Source organism: Microcaecilia unicolor, chromosome 2 (genome assembly GCF_901765095.1).
Source record: "Microcaecilia unicolor chromosome 2, aMicUni1.1, whole genome shotgun sequence".
Classification (NCBI taxonomy): Eukaryota; Metazoa; Chordata; class Amphibia; order Gymnophiona; family Siphonopidae; genus Microcaecilia; species Microcaecilia unicolor.
In genome coordinates this window covers 571,423,000-571,440,212 of record NC_044032.1, presented here as the reverse complement: position 1 = coordinate 571,440,212, position 17,213 = coordinate 571,423,000, and the positions used below count along the sequence as shown (strand labels likewise).

The window sequence follows — 17,213 nt, the reverse complement described above, 5'->3', positions numbered from 1 at the left end:
CCCCAGCCACTTCTCCCTGTCCCATTTTCAGCCCCCAGTCTCCACAGTTTCAGCCCCTGCCCCTTTTCAGCCCCCAGTTACCTAGATTGTAAGCTCTTTGAGCAGGGACTGTCTCTCTATGTCAAATGTGCAGCACTTCGTGTGTCTGGTAGTGCTATATAAATGCTATTAGTAGTAGTAGTTCCAGTGCTAGCCCCCTTATCCCACCTACCTTCCTTTTCAGCCCCCAGTTCCAGCCCCCTTCATCCACATGCCTTGCATCAGGGCCCCCCCTGTTCAGCCCCAGACCCATTCTCCCACCTGCCCCAGGCATGCCCCATTTTCCCACCAGCCCCAGGTATGGCCCCTATTTTCCCTACTGGCCCCTTCTCAGATCCCAGTTCCAGCCCCCTTCTCCCATCTGAGACCCCCTCCCCTCCTCCCAACCCTCCCCTCCTCCCATCTGAGACCCCTCCCCTTCCCTTCTCCCATCTGAGACCCGACCCCCTTCCCTCCCCATCTGAGACTCCCCTCCCCTCATCTGAGACCCCCTCCCCACCCCTTCTCCCATCTGAGGCCCCCCACCCCAGTCCCCTTCTCCCATCTGAGACCCCCCCCGACCCGTCCCAACTACCAGCTCCGTCGACAGCCCTCTTAGTTCTCCTGCCACCACCCTGCCTTAAAAAAAAAATCTGTGAAGCCATTTTGCAGGCAGCGCTTCGCGTCTGCCCTGCGTGCAGTGCAAAAGAAGGAAATCGCCTCGTCGTCTTCGGGCCTCCAAGGGCGGGACACAGTGAGGGAAGGCCCGAAGACGATGGGCGATTTTCTTCTTTTGCAATGCAAGCAGGACAGACGCGAAGCGCTGCCTGCAAAACGGCTTCACAGATTTTTTTTTTAAATGCCCGATTTTCCGAGCGCTGACTGGGTGGGCCTGAGTTGTGATTGGGTGGGCCTGGGCCCACCCGTAGCTACATCCATGCTCTAGCATCTGCCTTCTAATTGCCAGATTATGCAGCATACAGCAGCCTGTAACAATGTCACAGACTTTGGGGGAACTGGATAATAGCTTGCCGCTAGAGCAGTTGAGACAGCGGAATCTTGATTTTAGAAGCCAAAATGGTTGTTCTATGACCACTCTGGTAGCACTTTGTGCCCTATTGCACTGCACCTCCTCTGGCCTCTGTGGGTTGATAATCAATCATTAGAAGGGTGTAGGGTTTATAGGATGCTCCTCACCTACTAGCTATTTGCCTCTGATTTCCCCACTCTGGAAGGCCTCATGGATGCCTGAGTGTTAAAGCACATAGGAATTGTGGCCACATCCAGGATAGTATGCAGAAATATCAGTAATCTAAAGTGCTGTTTTGCAGATAACCTGACCATTGATGGAGTGGTATGCCCTTCTATTGTGATATTCAGCCTCACTGTCCCCAGGTGACCTGAGGGCCACGAGTCCCATCACTGGCCCAAGCCACAGAGGGGAAATGAGCAATGTCATAGAAAGCTGTCATTGTTTCCTGCTGGTCAGCTTCACACATGGAGAAACAGATATACACAATTTCCCTTTTCAAGAAGGCCTCCAGAAACTGACTAATGCTACGGGAGGCAGTTGGCTGGCTGATCCCTGCTGCAGCTCCTAGTGGTGTCTGGAAAGTTCCAGTAGCTAGAAAGGCCAGGGCTGTGCTGACTCACACATGAACCAGCATTCGCTCTTCAAGCAGTCAGCTCCAGGTCCTCTTGTAGCTTCTCACAGAAGTGTGCTATGGTCTCCTTATTAAATGTAAACCCAGCCACACATGGCTCATCTGTTGGGTCCTGTTATGTTGATCCCTGCTGCAGCTCCTAGTGCAGTCTGTAAAGTTCCAGTAGCCAGAAAGGCCTGCACTGTGGCCTAGGAGCCAGGTATAGTGGTTTAGATTTCCATAATAACCACTGCTCATCTACTTATGTAACTCTGTACAGTGTGAGTGTTTAGTAGACAAGGATACTGTGTACCAGGGACAGAGAGATTTGTGTTACATCTGTGCACCCTGTACCACAGATTATTCCCATTTGGAGTGTTTTTTCCACTTTAGCTAGACATTTGGATCCAACTTCTGGCTGGGGCTTGTGGGTTTAAAACGCGTGTGAAGCATCATTGTTCTGTTTCCAAGCTGAATTGATAGAGTGTGTACCAGTAGGCCTGTATTTTATCTGCCTCATACAGACTCTGTTCTCTTGTATCAATTCCTGTTCTATTTATCTTGATTGTGGAAGGCCAATAAAGGGCTCACTCCCTCTTCCTCATACTGTCAAGTTGCGGTCTTATATTGTTGAAGGACCTGGGCCCTTTGAGATCAAGTATTACAGCTCAGAGAAGAAACAAGTTTACACTATCCCTGGGATTAGCAGGTATTATACTTAACCCAACTGATAGTCTTGTAAGTGACACATGCATCTACCAGAACATTGTACCAGTACTCATTATTGCCATCTCCACTGTTCTCTTCAGATAGTTCAGGACACCTGTGGAGTCACCTCAGTAATGGCAGTCATAGGGATTGAGATAAAAACACAGGACACCCATATCAACTGGAGCTCTGAATCTTTTATATAAAAAGAAAAAATGTTTGAGTATAAAATATCAGTATCTTTGGGGCTAAAAAAGGAGAAGGAAAAAGGTTTTCAGAAAAAAGAGTATTTACAAAAGGGGTATGGAGGAAAAAAATACCCAAAGAAAGAAAGAACTACTGTACTCTATAAACTAAACTAAAAGGGTGAGGGAAGGGGAGGTGATCTTTGTCAGCATAGGAAGGAGGGAGGGAGGGTTTCCAGAAGCTTCCGGAGCAGCCGCAGGAAGGAAGGCAGGCTTAAGGGTCCTGGGAGAGGGGTCTGAGCCTAGTAGACAATAAGCCAAGCAGCCCAGATCACTTCCATATCCCTTAGTCACAGCTCAATGGCCTCGAGACTCACTTCAATCCTCTCCAATACCAGCTGAATTCTATACGCAGGTGCAAGGCAAGCTGCAGCTGCACCTGTCCCTGGAACTGGTTGAGCCTCCACTCTCTGTATTGGAGAGGAGGAGGGTTGAGCACCGAGGCCATTGCCCTCTCCTGGAGAGAGGGGGCCAGCCCCTCCTGAGGTCAGTCCCAGATACTCCTGGACTGGCCTCAGGACTGGCAGATGTGGGGGAAGGAGAGGAAATGGTGATCAGGGAGGTAAGTGAGCTGTCCTCCTCGCTCGCTGTATCATCATTTTCCTCATCTTCCTCATCATATTCATCCTCATCCTCATTTTCCTTCTTGCCCTTGTCCTTATCTGGCTCATCCTGCTCCCACACAGGGACTGGCCCTGCAGCAGCAGCAGCAGCTCCAAGGGGTGGGGCAGCTCATTGCTGCACTACAAGGGTGGGAAATAAAGACATTGGTTATAGTCATGCTCACCCTCAGCTGCACATTTGACCATGACCTGTTCTAAGGTGGGCCTTGCAGTTTGGGTGATGTGCATGGGAGTTAGAGACCAACCTTTGCCTATTGGTGCTACCTTGGCACCTAGTGACTGCCCTAGAGATGAGCAGGAAGTGGAGAAAGTCATGCAATGTGAAAGGGTGGAGGAGTGGCCTAGTGGTTAGGGTGGTGGACTTTGGTCCTGGGGAACTGAGGAACTGAGTTCGATTCCCGGCACAGGCAGCTCCTTGTGACTCTGGGCAAGTCACTTAACCCTCCATTGCTCCATGTAAACCGCATTGAGCCTGCCATGAGTGGGAAAGCGTGGGGTACAAATGTAACAAAAAAAAAAAGTGTTACCTGTCTCTGCACACAGCTCCTGGTGTTCCTGCAGTGCTGCTGTAGGTATCTGCCCCATTTGTGCAGATCCTCCATCTGTATGGAGACAAGGGGTGGGAAGGGAGAGGGAAGTTGAGTGCCAAGTACATGACAGATTTTATAGACATGCCCACTCCTGCCTCCACCTCTATCTCACAGTGTCACATGGCATAACAATGTCTGTCTGTATATATGCGTCATGGCATGAATAGAGAGTCTGTTTTGACCAAGGAGGTTTAATGACGAGAGGGCATGAGCCCATCTGGTCCATTAGCTGGGCTGAAGCCATTGTGTGGAGCTGGCTGAAGCCACTGTGTGGAACTTGTTGCCCTCTCAATTGCCTTGTTTTTGGGTCTACCAAGATGGTGGCAGCTGCATTGGGGAGAATTCCAACCTTGGGTCTAGTGAGTGGAGACCAGCTTCAACTTGTTGACATCATGCTGTCTCCTGTCATTAGGTTTACTGGCTCTGACTGTCAGTCAGCATAGAACCTCATAGTATTGGCAGAGTATATAACACTAATTTGTATTGTTAGTTGGCCAACCTATGATTAGTCATGAACATGCTGACCCTTCCCCCCCCCCCCCCCCCCCCAGTGGATCAGTGATGATACCAGAAACATTGCAGGTGAGGTGGCTTGCAGGAGGTGACTGAATGTTTCGAACACTACGCTTATCGTTCTGGGGTGGTGATTACAAAATCTCATCATTGGCTCCTGCTCCCCTGAGCTGCAGGGGCTTCCCATAAAATCTGGGCAGCAGTATTCTGAGCCACTTGCAAAGCATGAATTCTAGAGGTTTTCATTCAATTCCATTATCAAATTCTGAATTACAGTTCATAAATCACTAACAGATAGCATTAGTCTCAATCTAGACAGCATACAAAGATAAAGAAAAGATGACTTCCACTATCTGGAGCACTTGATCTTGCATCGGCAAATGAGAATCTAAAATAACTCCCAGTAACTTCATTTGTGATTTCACTGGTAGCCTTGTTTCTCCCACCAACACTGTTTTCAATTGTCTCATTTCCTCATTTATTCCAACAATCATATGTTCTGTCTTAGATTAATTCAAGGCCAATCTATTATTTTGCAGCCACAGGCCAACTTTATTCATATATAATGTTAACTTGTGAGATAATCATGGCACCCCAGATTCCACAAGAAAAACAAATTGCATATCATCATACATGTGATAATGCACTCCCAAATGCTTAAAGACCTGCCAAAAGGGAAGATCCCTTCCATACCCCTCTTTTCCTATGTTGTTGCAAATGACAACCCATCCGTATAAATAGTACATTATACTTATACCTGAAAGTACCGAGTAACATAGTAAATGATGGCACATAAAAATCAACATGACACATCCAGTCAACCTGTTAACATGGTTAGGGTTGCACATGGTGATCTGAAAAGTAATCGCCATGTGCACTTTCCTATTCCTGTCTACTTGCATGTGGAGAGGCAATTTTCAAAATGTGTTTGCCCTTGTAAATATTAGCTTGGAGAAGAAACAGCTGAGGGGGAATACGATAGAGGTCTACAGAATCCTGAGTAGAATAGAATGGGTAAACATGAATCGATTGTTTACCTTTTCAAAAACTACAAAGACTAGGGGACACTCCATGAAGTTACATGGTAATACCTTTAAAAACAAATAGGAGAAAATATATTTTCACTCAATAAAAAGCTAAGCTTTGGAACTCATTGCCAGAGGATGTGGTAAAAGCAGTTAGCCTAGCAGGGTTCAAAAAATGTTTGGACAATTTCCTAGAGGTAACTTCCATAAACTGCTATCAAAGTAAACACAGGGAAAACCACTACTTATCCCTAAGGTTGGTAGCATGGAAACTTGCGAATTGTTTAGATCCTGCCAGGAGCTGGTGACCTGGATTGGCTACCGTTGGAAGCAGATTCCTGGACTTAGAAGGACCTTAAGTGTGACCCAGTATAGCAATTATCATCTAACCAGGCCTTAATGAAACATGGAGCAGTGGAGCGGTGACTACATTGCATGTATATTCAGCGTCACTGTCTATATATATAACAGTGCTGGCATTTAACTTATTGCAGTCACTGCTGCTGCTAAATATTTATTTATTAGGATTTATTTACTGCCTTTTTGAAGGAATTCACTCAAGGCGGTGTACAGTAAGAATAGATCAAACATGAGCAATAGACAATTACAGCAGTAAAAATACTGAAATAACAATACAAAGTATATACGACTTACAATGCCAACACAATACGTAATAGAACATTTTAATTGATAGTGAAGGGTAGAGCAAAGGTGTAACATATAGGGGTCCTTTTACAAAGGTGTGCTGCACGCCTGTAAAAAAGGCCTCTTTTTTTGTCAAAAATGGACGTGTGGCAAAATCAAAATTGCCGCGCGTCCATTTTGGGTCTGAGACCTTACCGTCAGCCATTGACCTAGCGGTAATGAATCCAGGTGGTAATGACCTACGCGTGTCAAATGCCAATTGCTGTGCATCGGTTACGTGGGCCTGAAAATAAAAAATATTTTTCAGATGCAAATATTGTACGTGCGTCAAAAATGAAATTGCCGCAAGAGCAACGTGGTAGTCCGGCGGTAAATCCATTTTGGCGCATGTAGACGCTTACACGACTTATTAAAAGGGCCCAATAGATAGGTAAGAGAGTAAGAAGAGTTAGAAAGCAAAGGTGACTGATTTAAAGAAAGTTGCACATGAGGTCTGAGAGATGGTTAAATATTATCTCAGCTAGGGTGGGAGTGGAAATATTGGATTCCAAGCACTGTACAAACAATAATAATTTTTGTCCAGCATGAAAATGGCTGCTAGAATGGCTATCCAGATAACTAGCTTTAAATATCAACCAGAAATACTGCATTTTTTTCCCTTTCTCCTTCCACCTGGAACTCTCTTCCTATTCACCTCCGCAGTGAATCTTCCTTAACCTCTTTTAAAGCTAACTTAAAAACTTAGCTTTTTAACCAGGCCTTAGGGGACATGGGGTGACGGAGCGACCAGCTTTCTGTTGTCCTACTCTCTAAGTATGAATGAACAATTTTTCAATTTTTTTGTATGGCGTTCCTTTCTTTTTTTTTTTTAATTATCTATGTTATAATTTTTATGTAAACCGCTGTGCTCTGCCTTGGCAGTTGAGCGGTATAGCAAGTTTTAATAAAACAAAAACATTTTAAAAACTCCATATTTTATAAAACATAATCTTAAAAATGAATTCTGGATTTCCAAAAGCAATTTACATTTTAAACAGACATACAAGAATTGCCTTCTAGTTTTAAGGTATGACTGTAAAGATTCAGGGGCGACATTATTCAATGCAAGGTATATGTAAAGACCATACCCCTCTGTTTACTAAGCCGTACTACTACTACTACTACTTGACATTTCTAAAGCGCTACTAGGGTTACGCAGCGCTGTACAATTTAGCAGCTGCCGTGTGCTAATGCCGACACACCCCATTCACTTTGAATGGGCTGTGTCAGGATTTCTGAGCATCAGCTGCTAGCACAGCTTAGTAAACAGAGGGAATTGAGTCATGTTGTAAAAATTCATTAGTATACAGAAGTCAAGTTTGTTTAACGTTTTTTTGTTTTTTTTTACAGGTTGCATGTCAGATATTTTTCCGGAGTTTGAATTGTCAGGAGATAATATTACAAGTGTTTTTGCACCAGACGTTTTTACCTGTCAAAAGATTTGTACATTTTATCCAAATTGCTTATTTTTCACATTTTTCTCCAAACAGTGGAGTTTGCCTTCACAAAGGTAAGAGATAGGTACAGGTATATAGAGATAGATATAATAGAGATATATATGGAATGATATATATATATATATTATACATAGATAGAGATGTATACATATGTAGATACAGATATGTATAATATAGTCATGACCAAAAATTTGCAACCACCACATTTTTTATTTTGTATTCAAGGACAGGTGCACACAACACAGTGCTTTTTAATAAACAATATCATATAGTATGATGCTTCTTTTAGAAGTGCCATTTATATTTTAGATGTGCATAAACTGCCATCTTGGATGTCAGAACTTCCAATTCCCCCTCCCTCTCTCCCATTTCCCCCTGGAACACCAAAAACTCATGAAAGCTCCTTCCAATTCCTCCTCCCTCCTTTCTCCCTCCCAAACACCACAAAAACCTCTTCTAATCCCTTTTCCCTTCCTCCTGAATATCCATAACCCCCCACCACCAATGATCTCTTCGGGCCTACTTGCTTAATCCCTGCTGATCTACTGGGGGAACAGGCAGGATTGATGCCTACTCTTTTCTGCCCGTCATGGCTGCCTCTTAAAAATGGCTGCTGCAACCTCTAGTGGCAGCTTCACTATACTTCTGTAGTAACATGAGGCTGTTGCTAGAGGTCGTGACAACCATTTTGATCAGGCAGCTGTGACAGATAAGGAGCAAATGGGCATTGCTCCTGTCATTCCCTGCTAAACCACCAGGGATCAGGGACCCTGGGTGGGGGGGATACGCAGGGGAGTGACGGTGATAATGAAGGAGTGGAACGCCGGATACTGCTCGAATACTATGAATACTACTGAGCAACAGGACAACCTCATGTTTTTTTGTGCCTACTGATGGACTTATACTTATGCACTCTACCTCTGCTTTTGGCTGTTTAGCCACACCTTATCACTGCACTGGACATTTGTGCCTTATCCAGTTTTACTGTTTACTAACGAAAGAAGTTTGCTGTTTACTAATGTAAAGACAGAATGCAGGGCTATTAGACATATAGCTTGTAACAGTAGTTTGCAAGGCCTATACAAGACCAGCTTGCATGTAGCAACGCCATCTGAATAGACGACCTTGGTGGGTGCTGACACCCCGCCCTGCATTCCTGAGCCGAACGAACCTTATCTCCTGTGCTAGAAAGGAGCATTGTGTGTGTGAAGAATAAGCTGCTAAGTTTCGTTTTTCTTGCCAGTATCATTTCAGTGTTATGACGTGTGTACGTACTGGGACTACAATTTTGTACTGTAAGAACTACAAATGTTTACTGCGCATGTCGGTTGTGACGTGTAAGGGGCCAAATGCGCAGGCCCAGTAGGGGAGTATAAATGTAAGTGTCAGATGATTTATGACACACAGTGTCCCGAGACTACTCGGTGCTGTTCACTTGCTAGCAATAAAGTTGCCTTGTTTGGAACCAAAATTTGCCTTTCGTCTCCTGATTCCCCACCTGTTTCATTGGCGACCCAGATGGGACAGAAGTAGAAAGGGGAATCGGATTATATTCTTCCCCTCCCCCACTGCGGTCGGATCGGGTCATCGACCCCCACCCGAGAAGGTGGTGAGTGGCCACCGCTGATTTCAGCGTCCATCTCCCGGAGGAGGGCCGATCAACTCCGCCTGACTGTAGAGGGGGCTGTGTGGTTCCGACAAGGCACCTTTTTCCTTTTCAGAGAGAAGCGTACGACGGCGCGGCCTGCGACCCCGGCGGACAGGCGAGTATACTCTACGTAGTGACCGGCCCAGTAAGGACCGAAGAAGAGGCGTGATCACCCTCTTTTAGCCAGTGACTAATACGGACTATTGGTATACGACTAGGTCCCGAAACTCACTAGGCTCCGACGACGAAACCGAGCGGCGAACGGGAGGGTTTCTTGTGGCGTATGAAAGTGTGTGAATGGGCTTGCAGTTCCAGGCCGGGCGACCGCGTCCTGGTCAGGCCGAGTGTTGACCCTTCTGTGTCTGGTGGAACGAGACCCCTTACTCCTCCACCGCCCCTTTTCCCCTTTGTCCGTCACCTGTCCTTTGGCACTCAGGTTAGGATGGGCGGGGGTGGGTCTTCACCGTTAGATTTAATGACGGAACACTTTAGCGAAGTGTTCGACCTAGATAAATGTAGCAGGGCCGGGATGATACAGAGATGTCAATTTATGTGGCCAGGGCTAGGAATTGCTGGATGGCCCCCGGGAGGGTCATTCGAGTATGAAAAAGTGGCGGCGGTCATGAATATTGTTATAGTCGAGGGAAACCCAGGCTGTCCCGAGGACATTCCATACATAGAAGCGTGGTTGGATGTAGTCCGGGATCCGCCGGCTTGGGCCCAACGAAAGGTAGAAAAGGCCGCCCTCATGTTGGTAAAGCAGAGAAAAGGCCGGAAAACTAAACTTAAAACCCTGCCGACCCATGCCTTCGCTCTCCAAAGCTCGGCAACCGCTGCCGTCCCGAAGGCCGCAGGGACCGCCCCCATACGGCCTACCGCCCCTAGCGCTGAAGCCACTGAGACCACGCCCCCTGCTACCATTGGTAAGGCAGGAGCTACGCCCAGTACGACCAACACACTTTCTAGAATGAAACCCCCAAAGAAAACCCCAGGGAAAGTTCAGGGTTTGCCCGAAAAGAAGCCTCCAAAAGCCCCGATACTTGCTACGGCGGAAGCATACGAAGATGACATCGCGCCACCGCCATATGCCCCGATATACCCCGACATCGCGAGCCTGGAGGAGGGCCCGGATAACGCTGAGGCTTCCGGGTCAGAGTCGGATGCCGGAGAGATGTCCCGTCCAGACTCACCTGAGTCACCTGGCCCCGCAACCATACGGAAGAGTAAACGGGTTGTGAAGAACATTACTCGATTCCCTCAATCGAGTCCGCGCAATGCCCTCCCTTCGAGCAGGAAAGGGGGAGACACCCACTTATTTCCAGTTCGACAATCTACCACCTATACCCCTAACCCGGTGGAAGGGGGGGGCCAGCCCATTGAATCAACAGTTTATAGCCACGTTCCCTTCTCAAGTGCCGACTTGTATAACTGGAAATTGCATGGGCCGTCCTACGACCAGAAACCCGAGCAGTTGGTAGAGCTGGTGGAAGGCATTATATACAGTTATAATCCGACTTGGGGAGACCTTAGGCAGTTGAGCGCCCACATCCTGACCACTGAAGAACACCGCCTTTTACAACAAAATATGGAGCAAGCCGTCCGGGATGCGAACCCTACCCATGCCAACTTACAGAACCTAATAGAGACGGAGGCGCCCATCGCTGCCCCTGCGTGGGACTACCGAACCGCTGAAGGCCAAACCCTTATCCGCCGATACCAGCAGGCGTACCTGGCCGCCTTAAAGAAAGGGAAGCAGAAGGTTACCAACATGGGGAAAATCCACAGTGTAGTCCAACAAAAGGACGAGAGTCCAGGGGACTTCCTTGAACGACTTATGGAGGCATTCAGAAGGCACAGCCCGATAAATCCCGAAGACCCTAAGAACCTCCCAACCGTGGTTATGAGTTTTGTTAGCCAGTCAGCACCGGATATACGAAGAAAGCTACAGAGAACGGAGGGGTTCGAAGGGATGAGCCTCAGCCAACTGAAAGCTATAGCGGATCGCGTATTCGGATATCGCGACCAGGAAGAACAAGAGGAACGCGGTCCCCCATAGGACGTAACCAGTGTGCAAATTGTCGACAAGAAGGACACTGGTGGGCTGATTGTCCAGAGGAGATACGGGACAGCCCGAGAGAAGAGGAACCATGGGACCGGCAGAGAGAGGAGGAGACGGGCGACCGTACAGGGGCCCCCAGACGAGGCCGGGGAAGGGGCCGAAGAGATAGAGGACGGGATGACCGGAGGGAATGGCAGATGGCGGTGGACGCTACCCGAGACAGCACAGCATGAAGAAACCGGGAGGGCAGAGTCCCCACTGACCCTCTGGTGGAAATTCGGGTGGGGACAGAGTCTATGAAGGCCTTACTAGACACGGGGGCCCAGCGATCTGTTATCACCACCGCCATAGCCCCAGCCACGAAAGAAACTATACCAATTGTGGGAGCCTCCGGGAAATCCCTTGCGGCCCCCCTCCTCAAGGAGCGCCAAGTCCAGATCGGAGGGACGATGGTGTCTCATCAGTTCATACACATCCCTGGATGCCCAGTCCCCTTGATTGGTCGAGACCTGCTCTGTAAGCTCCAGGCCACCTTGAAGTTCAAGACCACGGGTGAAGTGGAAGCTCGCTTTGAAGATCGGCCAGTAACACTTATCTGTCCAGTAAGAGAAGAATGGAGACTACACGCTCCCTCAACTGTAGGACCTGGCGACTGCCGTTACGACCAGAATACCCCTTTTGCCCAGCAGAGGCGAGCCATAATGGATGAAGTGCCTGATGTATGGGCAGAAGTGAACCCCGGAGGACTGGCCGTTAACGCTATCCCCATCTGGATTGAGCTCAAACCGAATGCTCAAGTTGTCAACCAAGGACAATACCACGTCCCCTATGCAGCCCGGCATAGTATGCACACTCATCTACAGAAACTTCTTCAACAGGGGGTTCTTAAACCAATCAGATCCGCATGGAATACCCCATTGTTGCCCGTTAAGAAGCCAGGAACATCCGAATACAGACCCGTCCAGGACTTGAGGAAAGTCAACAACCAGGTAGCCGACATAGTCGCCCTCGTACCAAACCCCTACTCCATCTTAGCCCAAGTGCCATCCCAGACCAAGTGGTATAGTGTCATTGATCTGAAGGACGCCTTCTTCTCCATCCCCCTTGCTGCCGACAGCCAGAAGTTGTTTGCCTTCACGTGGGAAGACTTACAGACGGGAACCAAGCAGCAATATACATGGACCCGGCTTCCTCAGGGGTTCAAGAACTCCCCCACCCTCTTTGGTGACCAGCTTGCCCAGGACCTGAAAACGTACCAAGACGAGTACGGGCCGGTCGTCCAATACGTGGATGACCTGTTGGTGGCCCGTGAAACGTACACGGACTGTGCAGAAGCCACCCTTTACCTCTTGAAAACCCTGGAAGCCCAGGGGTACCGGGCCAGTCGCAAAAAGGCCCAGATATGCGAGATCGAAGTCGAGTATCTGGGGTTTCGCCTCCGAGAAGGAACCCGAAGGCTCGGTACCCCCCGAACCCAAGCTATCCGCAACCAACCCACCCCTGCGAATAAGAAGGAATTGCGGGCACTCCTCGGAGCCGCTGGATATTGCCGCATCTGGATCATCAATTTTGCTATCCTGACCCACAGTTTGTATGCCAAACTGAAGGGGCCTGAACTCGAGGGCCAAAATCTCCAGTGGGAGAAACACGAACTGAAAGCCCTTCAGGACCTCAAGGATGCCCTTGCGGCCCCACCAGCGCTCGGACTACCAGATGTGACTAAGCTGTTCCACTTGTTCATCGACGAAAAGAAGGGATTGGCACTTGGAGTCCTCACCCAACTGGTCGGCACCTGGCAACGCCCTGTAGCATACCTCTCCAAGGGGATGGACAATGTGGCACGAGGATGGCCGGGCTGCCTCCGAAGCATTGCGGCGGCCTGTCTGCTGATACACGAGGCCAATAAACTCACGTTTGGCCAGACACTCTTTGTGACCACACCCCACACCATCCGCGGCCTACTCGAGAGCCACGGACCCAGATGGATGACCAACTCCCGATTGGTCAAATACCAAGCCCTCCTGTGCGAAAATCCGGAGGTGCGGATCCTGGACACAACCAACCTTAATCCTGCTACCCTCCTTCCGGCCCCTGAATCACCACTCCACGACTGTGAGGAGGTAATGGCCACTGTGCACTCGAGCAGACCTGACCTGAAGGACCAACCCTGGCAAGGGGGCATCACCCTTTTTACCGATGGAAGCAGCCAGGTGATAGAGGGAATTCGACGAGCTGGCTATGCTGTCGTGTCTGAGGACCATGTGATCGAGGCTATGGCCCTGCCGCCCGGAACGTCAGCCCAGAAAGCGGAGCTGATCGCCCTCACCAAAGCCCTCCTGTGGGCTGAAGGAAAAGTTGTTAACATTTACACCGACTCCAAATACGCTTTCCTCACCCTCCAGGTGCACGGAGCCTTGTACAAGGAGAGGGGATTTCTGACAGCTGAGGGGAAAGGACTTGCAAATGCCGCTGAGATCTGCCAGTTACTCGAGTCAGTATGGAAACCGAAGAAGGTGGCTGTGATGCACTGTAGGGCCCACACCGGGAGAACGGACCCTATCGCCCGGGGAAATCAGCGGGCAGACGACGCTGCAAAAAGGGCAAGTCAGCTCCCCCACTCCTCTCACCCTTCTGACCCCGTACTCGTCGTCCAGCTCCCTACGGAGACCCCTATCTACACCCCCCAAGAAACGGAGTGGGCCCAACAAGAGGGTCTGGAGTCACGCAATGGCTGGTGGATACTACAGGATGGGCGCATATGGATACCCGAAGCCTTGGCCTGGACGGTGGCCAAGGAGGCTCACGACCGCACCCACCTGGGCAGGGACGCCCTGGGGCGCTTACTTGAGAAGACCTACTACATCAACAAACTATCCCTGTGGACCAAAAACGCTTCCAGCCGATGCGCAACTTGTGCCCGGAACAACCCTCGAACGGGGCCCGGTCCTGTGCCAGGACATGTTCTCCGAGGCACCAGCCCTTTCCACGTATGCCAGATTGACTTCACACACATGCCCCCGGCACGAGGCTACAAAGCTATCCTCGTCGCCGTGTGTACCTACACCGGATGGATTGAAGCCCAGCCCACTAGAACGGAAATGGCTAAAGAAGTCACCTCCCTACTGCTTCATCAAATCCTACCCAGATACGGTCTCCCCAAGCAAATAAACTCTGACAACGGTCCCGCCTTCGCCAGCGAAGTAACACAACAGCTCAGTACCAGACTGGGCCTCGATTGGAAGTTGCATTGTGCCTGGAGACCCCAAAGCAGTGGAGTAGTGGAGAGGGCTAACCGATCCCTGAAGAACCAGCTAGCCAAGCTATGCCAAGAAGCAAAAGCCAAATGGCCCGACCTGCTCCCACTGGCCTTGCTGCATCTTAGGTGTACCCCCAAGGCTACCGGCCTTACTCCTTACGAGATGATGTATGCTAGGCCACCACCACTACCCTCTTTTCCCGACTCCTTGCAGATACAGGGCGAGAGTTCCTTAGTGAAACAGATGAAAGCACTACATGAGGTAGTGCAAGACATCCAGCAATACACTGAAAGAGTAGCTCCCTTGGTTCTCACCAGTCCCACACATCGGTTCAGGGTAGGAGATGAGGTCTGGGTAAAAGAGTGGGATGAATCTGACTGCCTAAAGCCCAAATGGAAGGGGCCCTCCCTTGTTCTCCTAACGACCTCAACCGCTGTTAAAATTGCAGGAAGCCCAGTGTGGATACATTGGACCCGACTGAAACCTGCTGCTCCCACTAGCAGCACCCTGAAGCGTTGGACTGCGCACCAACATCCTGACGCTCCATTACGGCTGACTCTGAGAAAGACGTGAACCACCAGATTCATGCCTGCCCAACAACAGGAACTCAGCTTCTGGACCCACTGCGTTTTTGGCTCTCTGTTTATCGCAGCCTTCATCGTGGGCCTCATTATCTTCTTGCTGCAAAAGCTCGGATACCTCCCACCACATATATAATGCTGACCATCTTCCTTCTCCTGTGTGCAGTCCCGAGCTATCCTGCCACCCTGAGCCTGAATTGCACTGAATGTTTGCGCCTCGTGCGCCATCGTATAGAGGGAGGATATCACCTAGTCACCACCCTCATTCACCAGACGCAGCCCCCGGAAGGCGATTGCCGGCTTCTCCCGACTTGTGCCCTCATCACTCCGAATGGCCTCCAACAGTTCCACAGATGCCTCCAAGGAAATCTCACTATCTGCCATAGCCCTACCAAGCCGAGATACTACAATGTCACCCTCAGCGTAGGACTCCCTGCGTATGTGGCCGGGCCTCCGGGAGTCGAGGGAGATGGCATTCTGTATTACATAAATTCCACTCGTATCCTCGTCGGTGGCATCCAAACTGTAGCAACCCTAACCTTCGACGTCTGTGCCGCCATGGACAAACACCCTTGGTCTCGCAAGTGTGGCAGCCAGAGTTGGCGTAAGGCATATGTTAACGACCACAAGTATGTCTGCCCCTTCAGTCCAGACATGAGATGCTGCTCCCCGTGGGTGTGGCTCCCATGCGCCGGCGACACTCGAGCCTCGGGCTGGGACCGAGTATGTGCTTATACGGGAGGAGGATATGCCGGATGTACCGGCCTGGGCGAGTTTCGTCGAGGTTCAGGTAACTATGTGTCCCTAGACTGGCCCATTCGAGGACACGACATACCATGGAGAGGGACGTGGGGCCTCGGCATTGACGGCGGAGGAATGGATCCGTTGACATATATTACCATATATCAGAGTCTCGAAACGAAGCCTCCTACGCACTACCAGACTACTGTCGTCGGCTACCAAGACGTATTCGATGAAATCGCTCGTGCTGAACAGACCGAGACTAAATTCCCTATTTCCCCAGAAGCCCGGAATATGTTCCTCAACTTGGCTGAAAACATTGCCCTCTCCCTTGGAATTGCCAACTGTTTCGTCTGTGGAGGCACCGACATGGGTGAACAATGGCCCTGGGAAGCGAGAGAGATCCGACAGCAAACATGGGATACACTCAACACCACCAACATTACCTTTCCCCAGCGGCCGAAGCCGTACGAATGGGCCCTGAGAACAAATATCATAGGTACCCTCTGCGCTAGTCGAGCGCCATCGAAGCGTTACTCTGTACCAGTGGGAGATTCCACTTGCACGGGGGTTCTTCAGTATAATGGAAGCCGGACGACCTGGTGGCAAACAGACAACCTGCCCGCCCCGGAGCCTATCTGGACAGAACCCACCTTGAACACGACATGGACGTACGGAGGAAACGCCTCCCTCAAGTGGGTAGCCCCGGCGGGCTACTACTATATCTGCGGACGCAGGGCCTATGAACAGCTCCCGGCCCGCTGGTACGGTACCTGTCTCTTGGGCACTGTCCGACCTAGTTTTTTCCTTCTGCCCCTGCGAGTCGGCGAAACTTTGGGTATCCCCCTATACGTGGACAGGGGGCCTGATAACCCTGCCAGACGTAAACGGTCTTTCCCAAACATCAAGCCCAAAGTCCAAATTGGAGACTGGAAAGACAACGAGTGGCCGCCTGAACGCATCATTCATTACTATGGACCGGCCACATGGGCTGAAGATGGTACATACGGGTACCGTACCCCTATCTACATGCTAAATCGCATTATTCGCCTACAGGCCGTACTCGAAATCCTTACCAACGATTCGGCCCTTGCCCTCAATATCCTAGCTCGACAGAACACTAAGCTCATTACCGCAGTTTACCAAAATCGCTTGGCTCTTGACTACCTCTTAGCCCAGGAGGGCGGGGTGTGTGGCAAGTTTAACCTCAGTAATTGCTGCTTACAGATTGATGACCAGAGCCATGTCATCAGAGAAATAACTGACCGGATGGTCAAATTAGCACACGTCCCCGTCCAGACCTGGAACAGTGCGTGGGATTGGACTTCCTCCCTAACTAACTGGCTACCAACCTCCGGGAGCCTGCATGGCCTCCTCGTCATGGGTGGGCTGTTCTTGTTGTCCTGCTTATTAATACCTTT

General features: G+C 49.8%; 1 protein-coding gene across 1 annotated transcript in view; it reads left to right on the top strand.

Annotated features, from left to right (window-relative positions):
* KLKB1 (kallikrein B1) overlaps positions 1-17,213 on the top strand; it is a 194,811-nt gene that overhangs the window by 27,211 nt on the left and 150,387 nt on the right. The window contains exon 7 of the mRNA XM_030192212.1: positions 7,400-7,559. Within this exon, the coding sequence (XP_030048072.1) occupies positions 7,400-7,559 (160 nt within the window). The remainder of the gene's footprint in view (positions 1-7,399; positions 7,560-17,213) is intronic.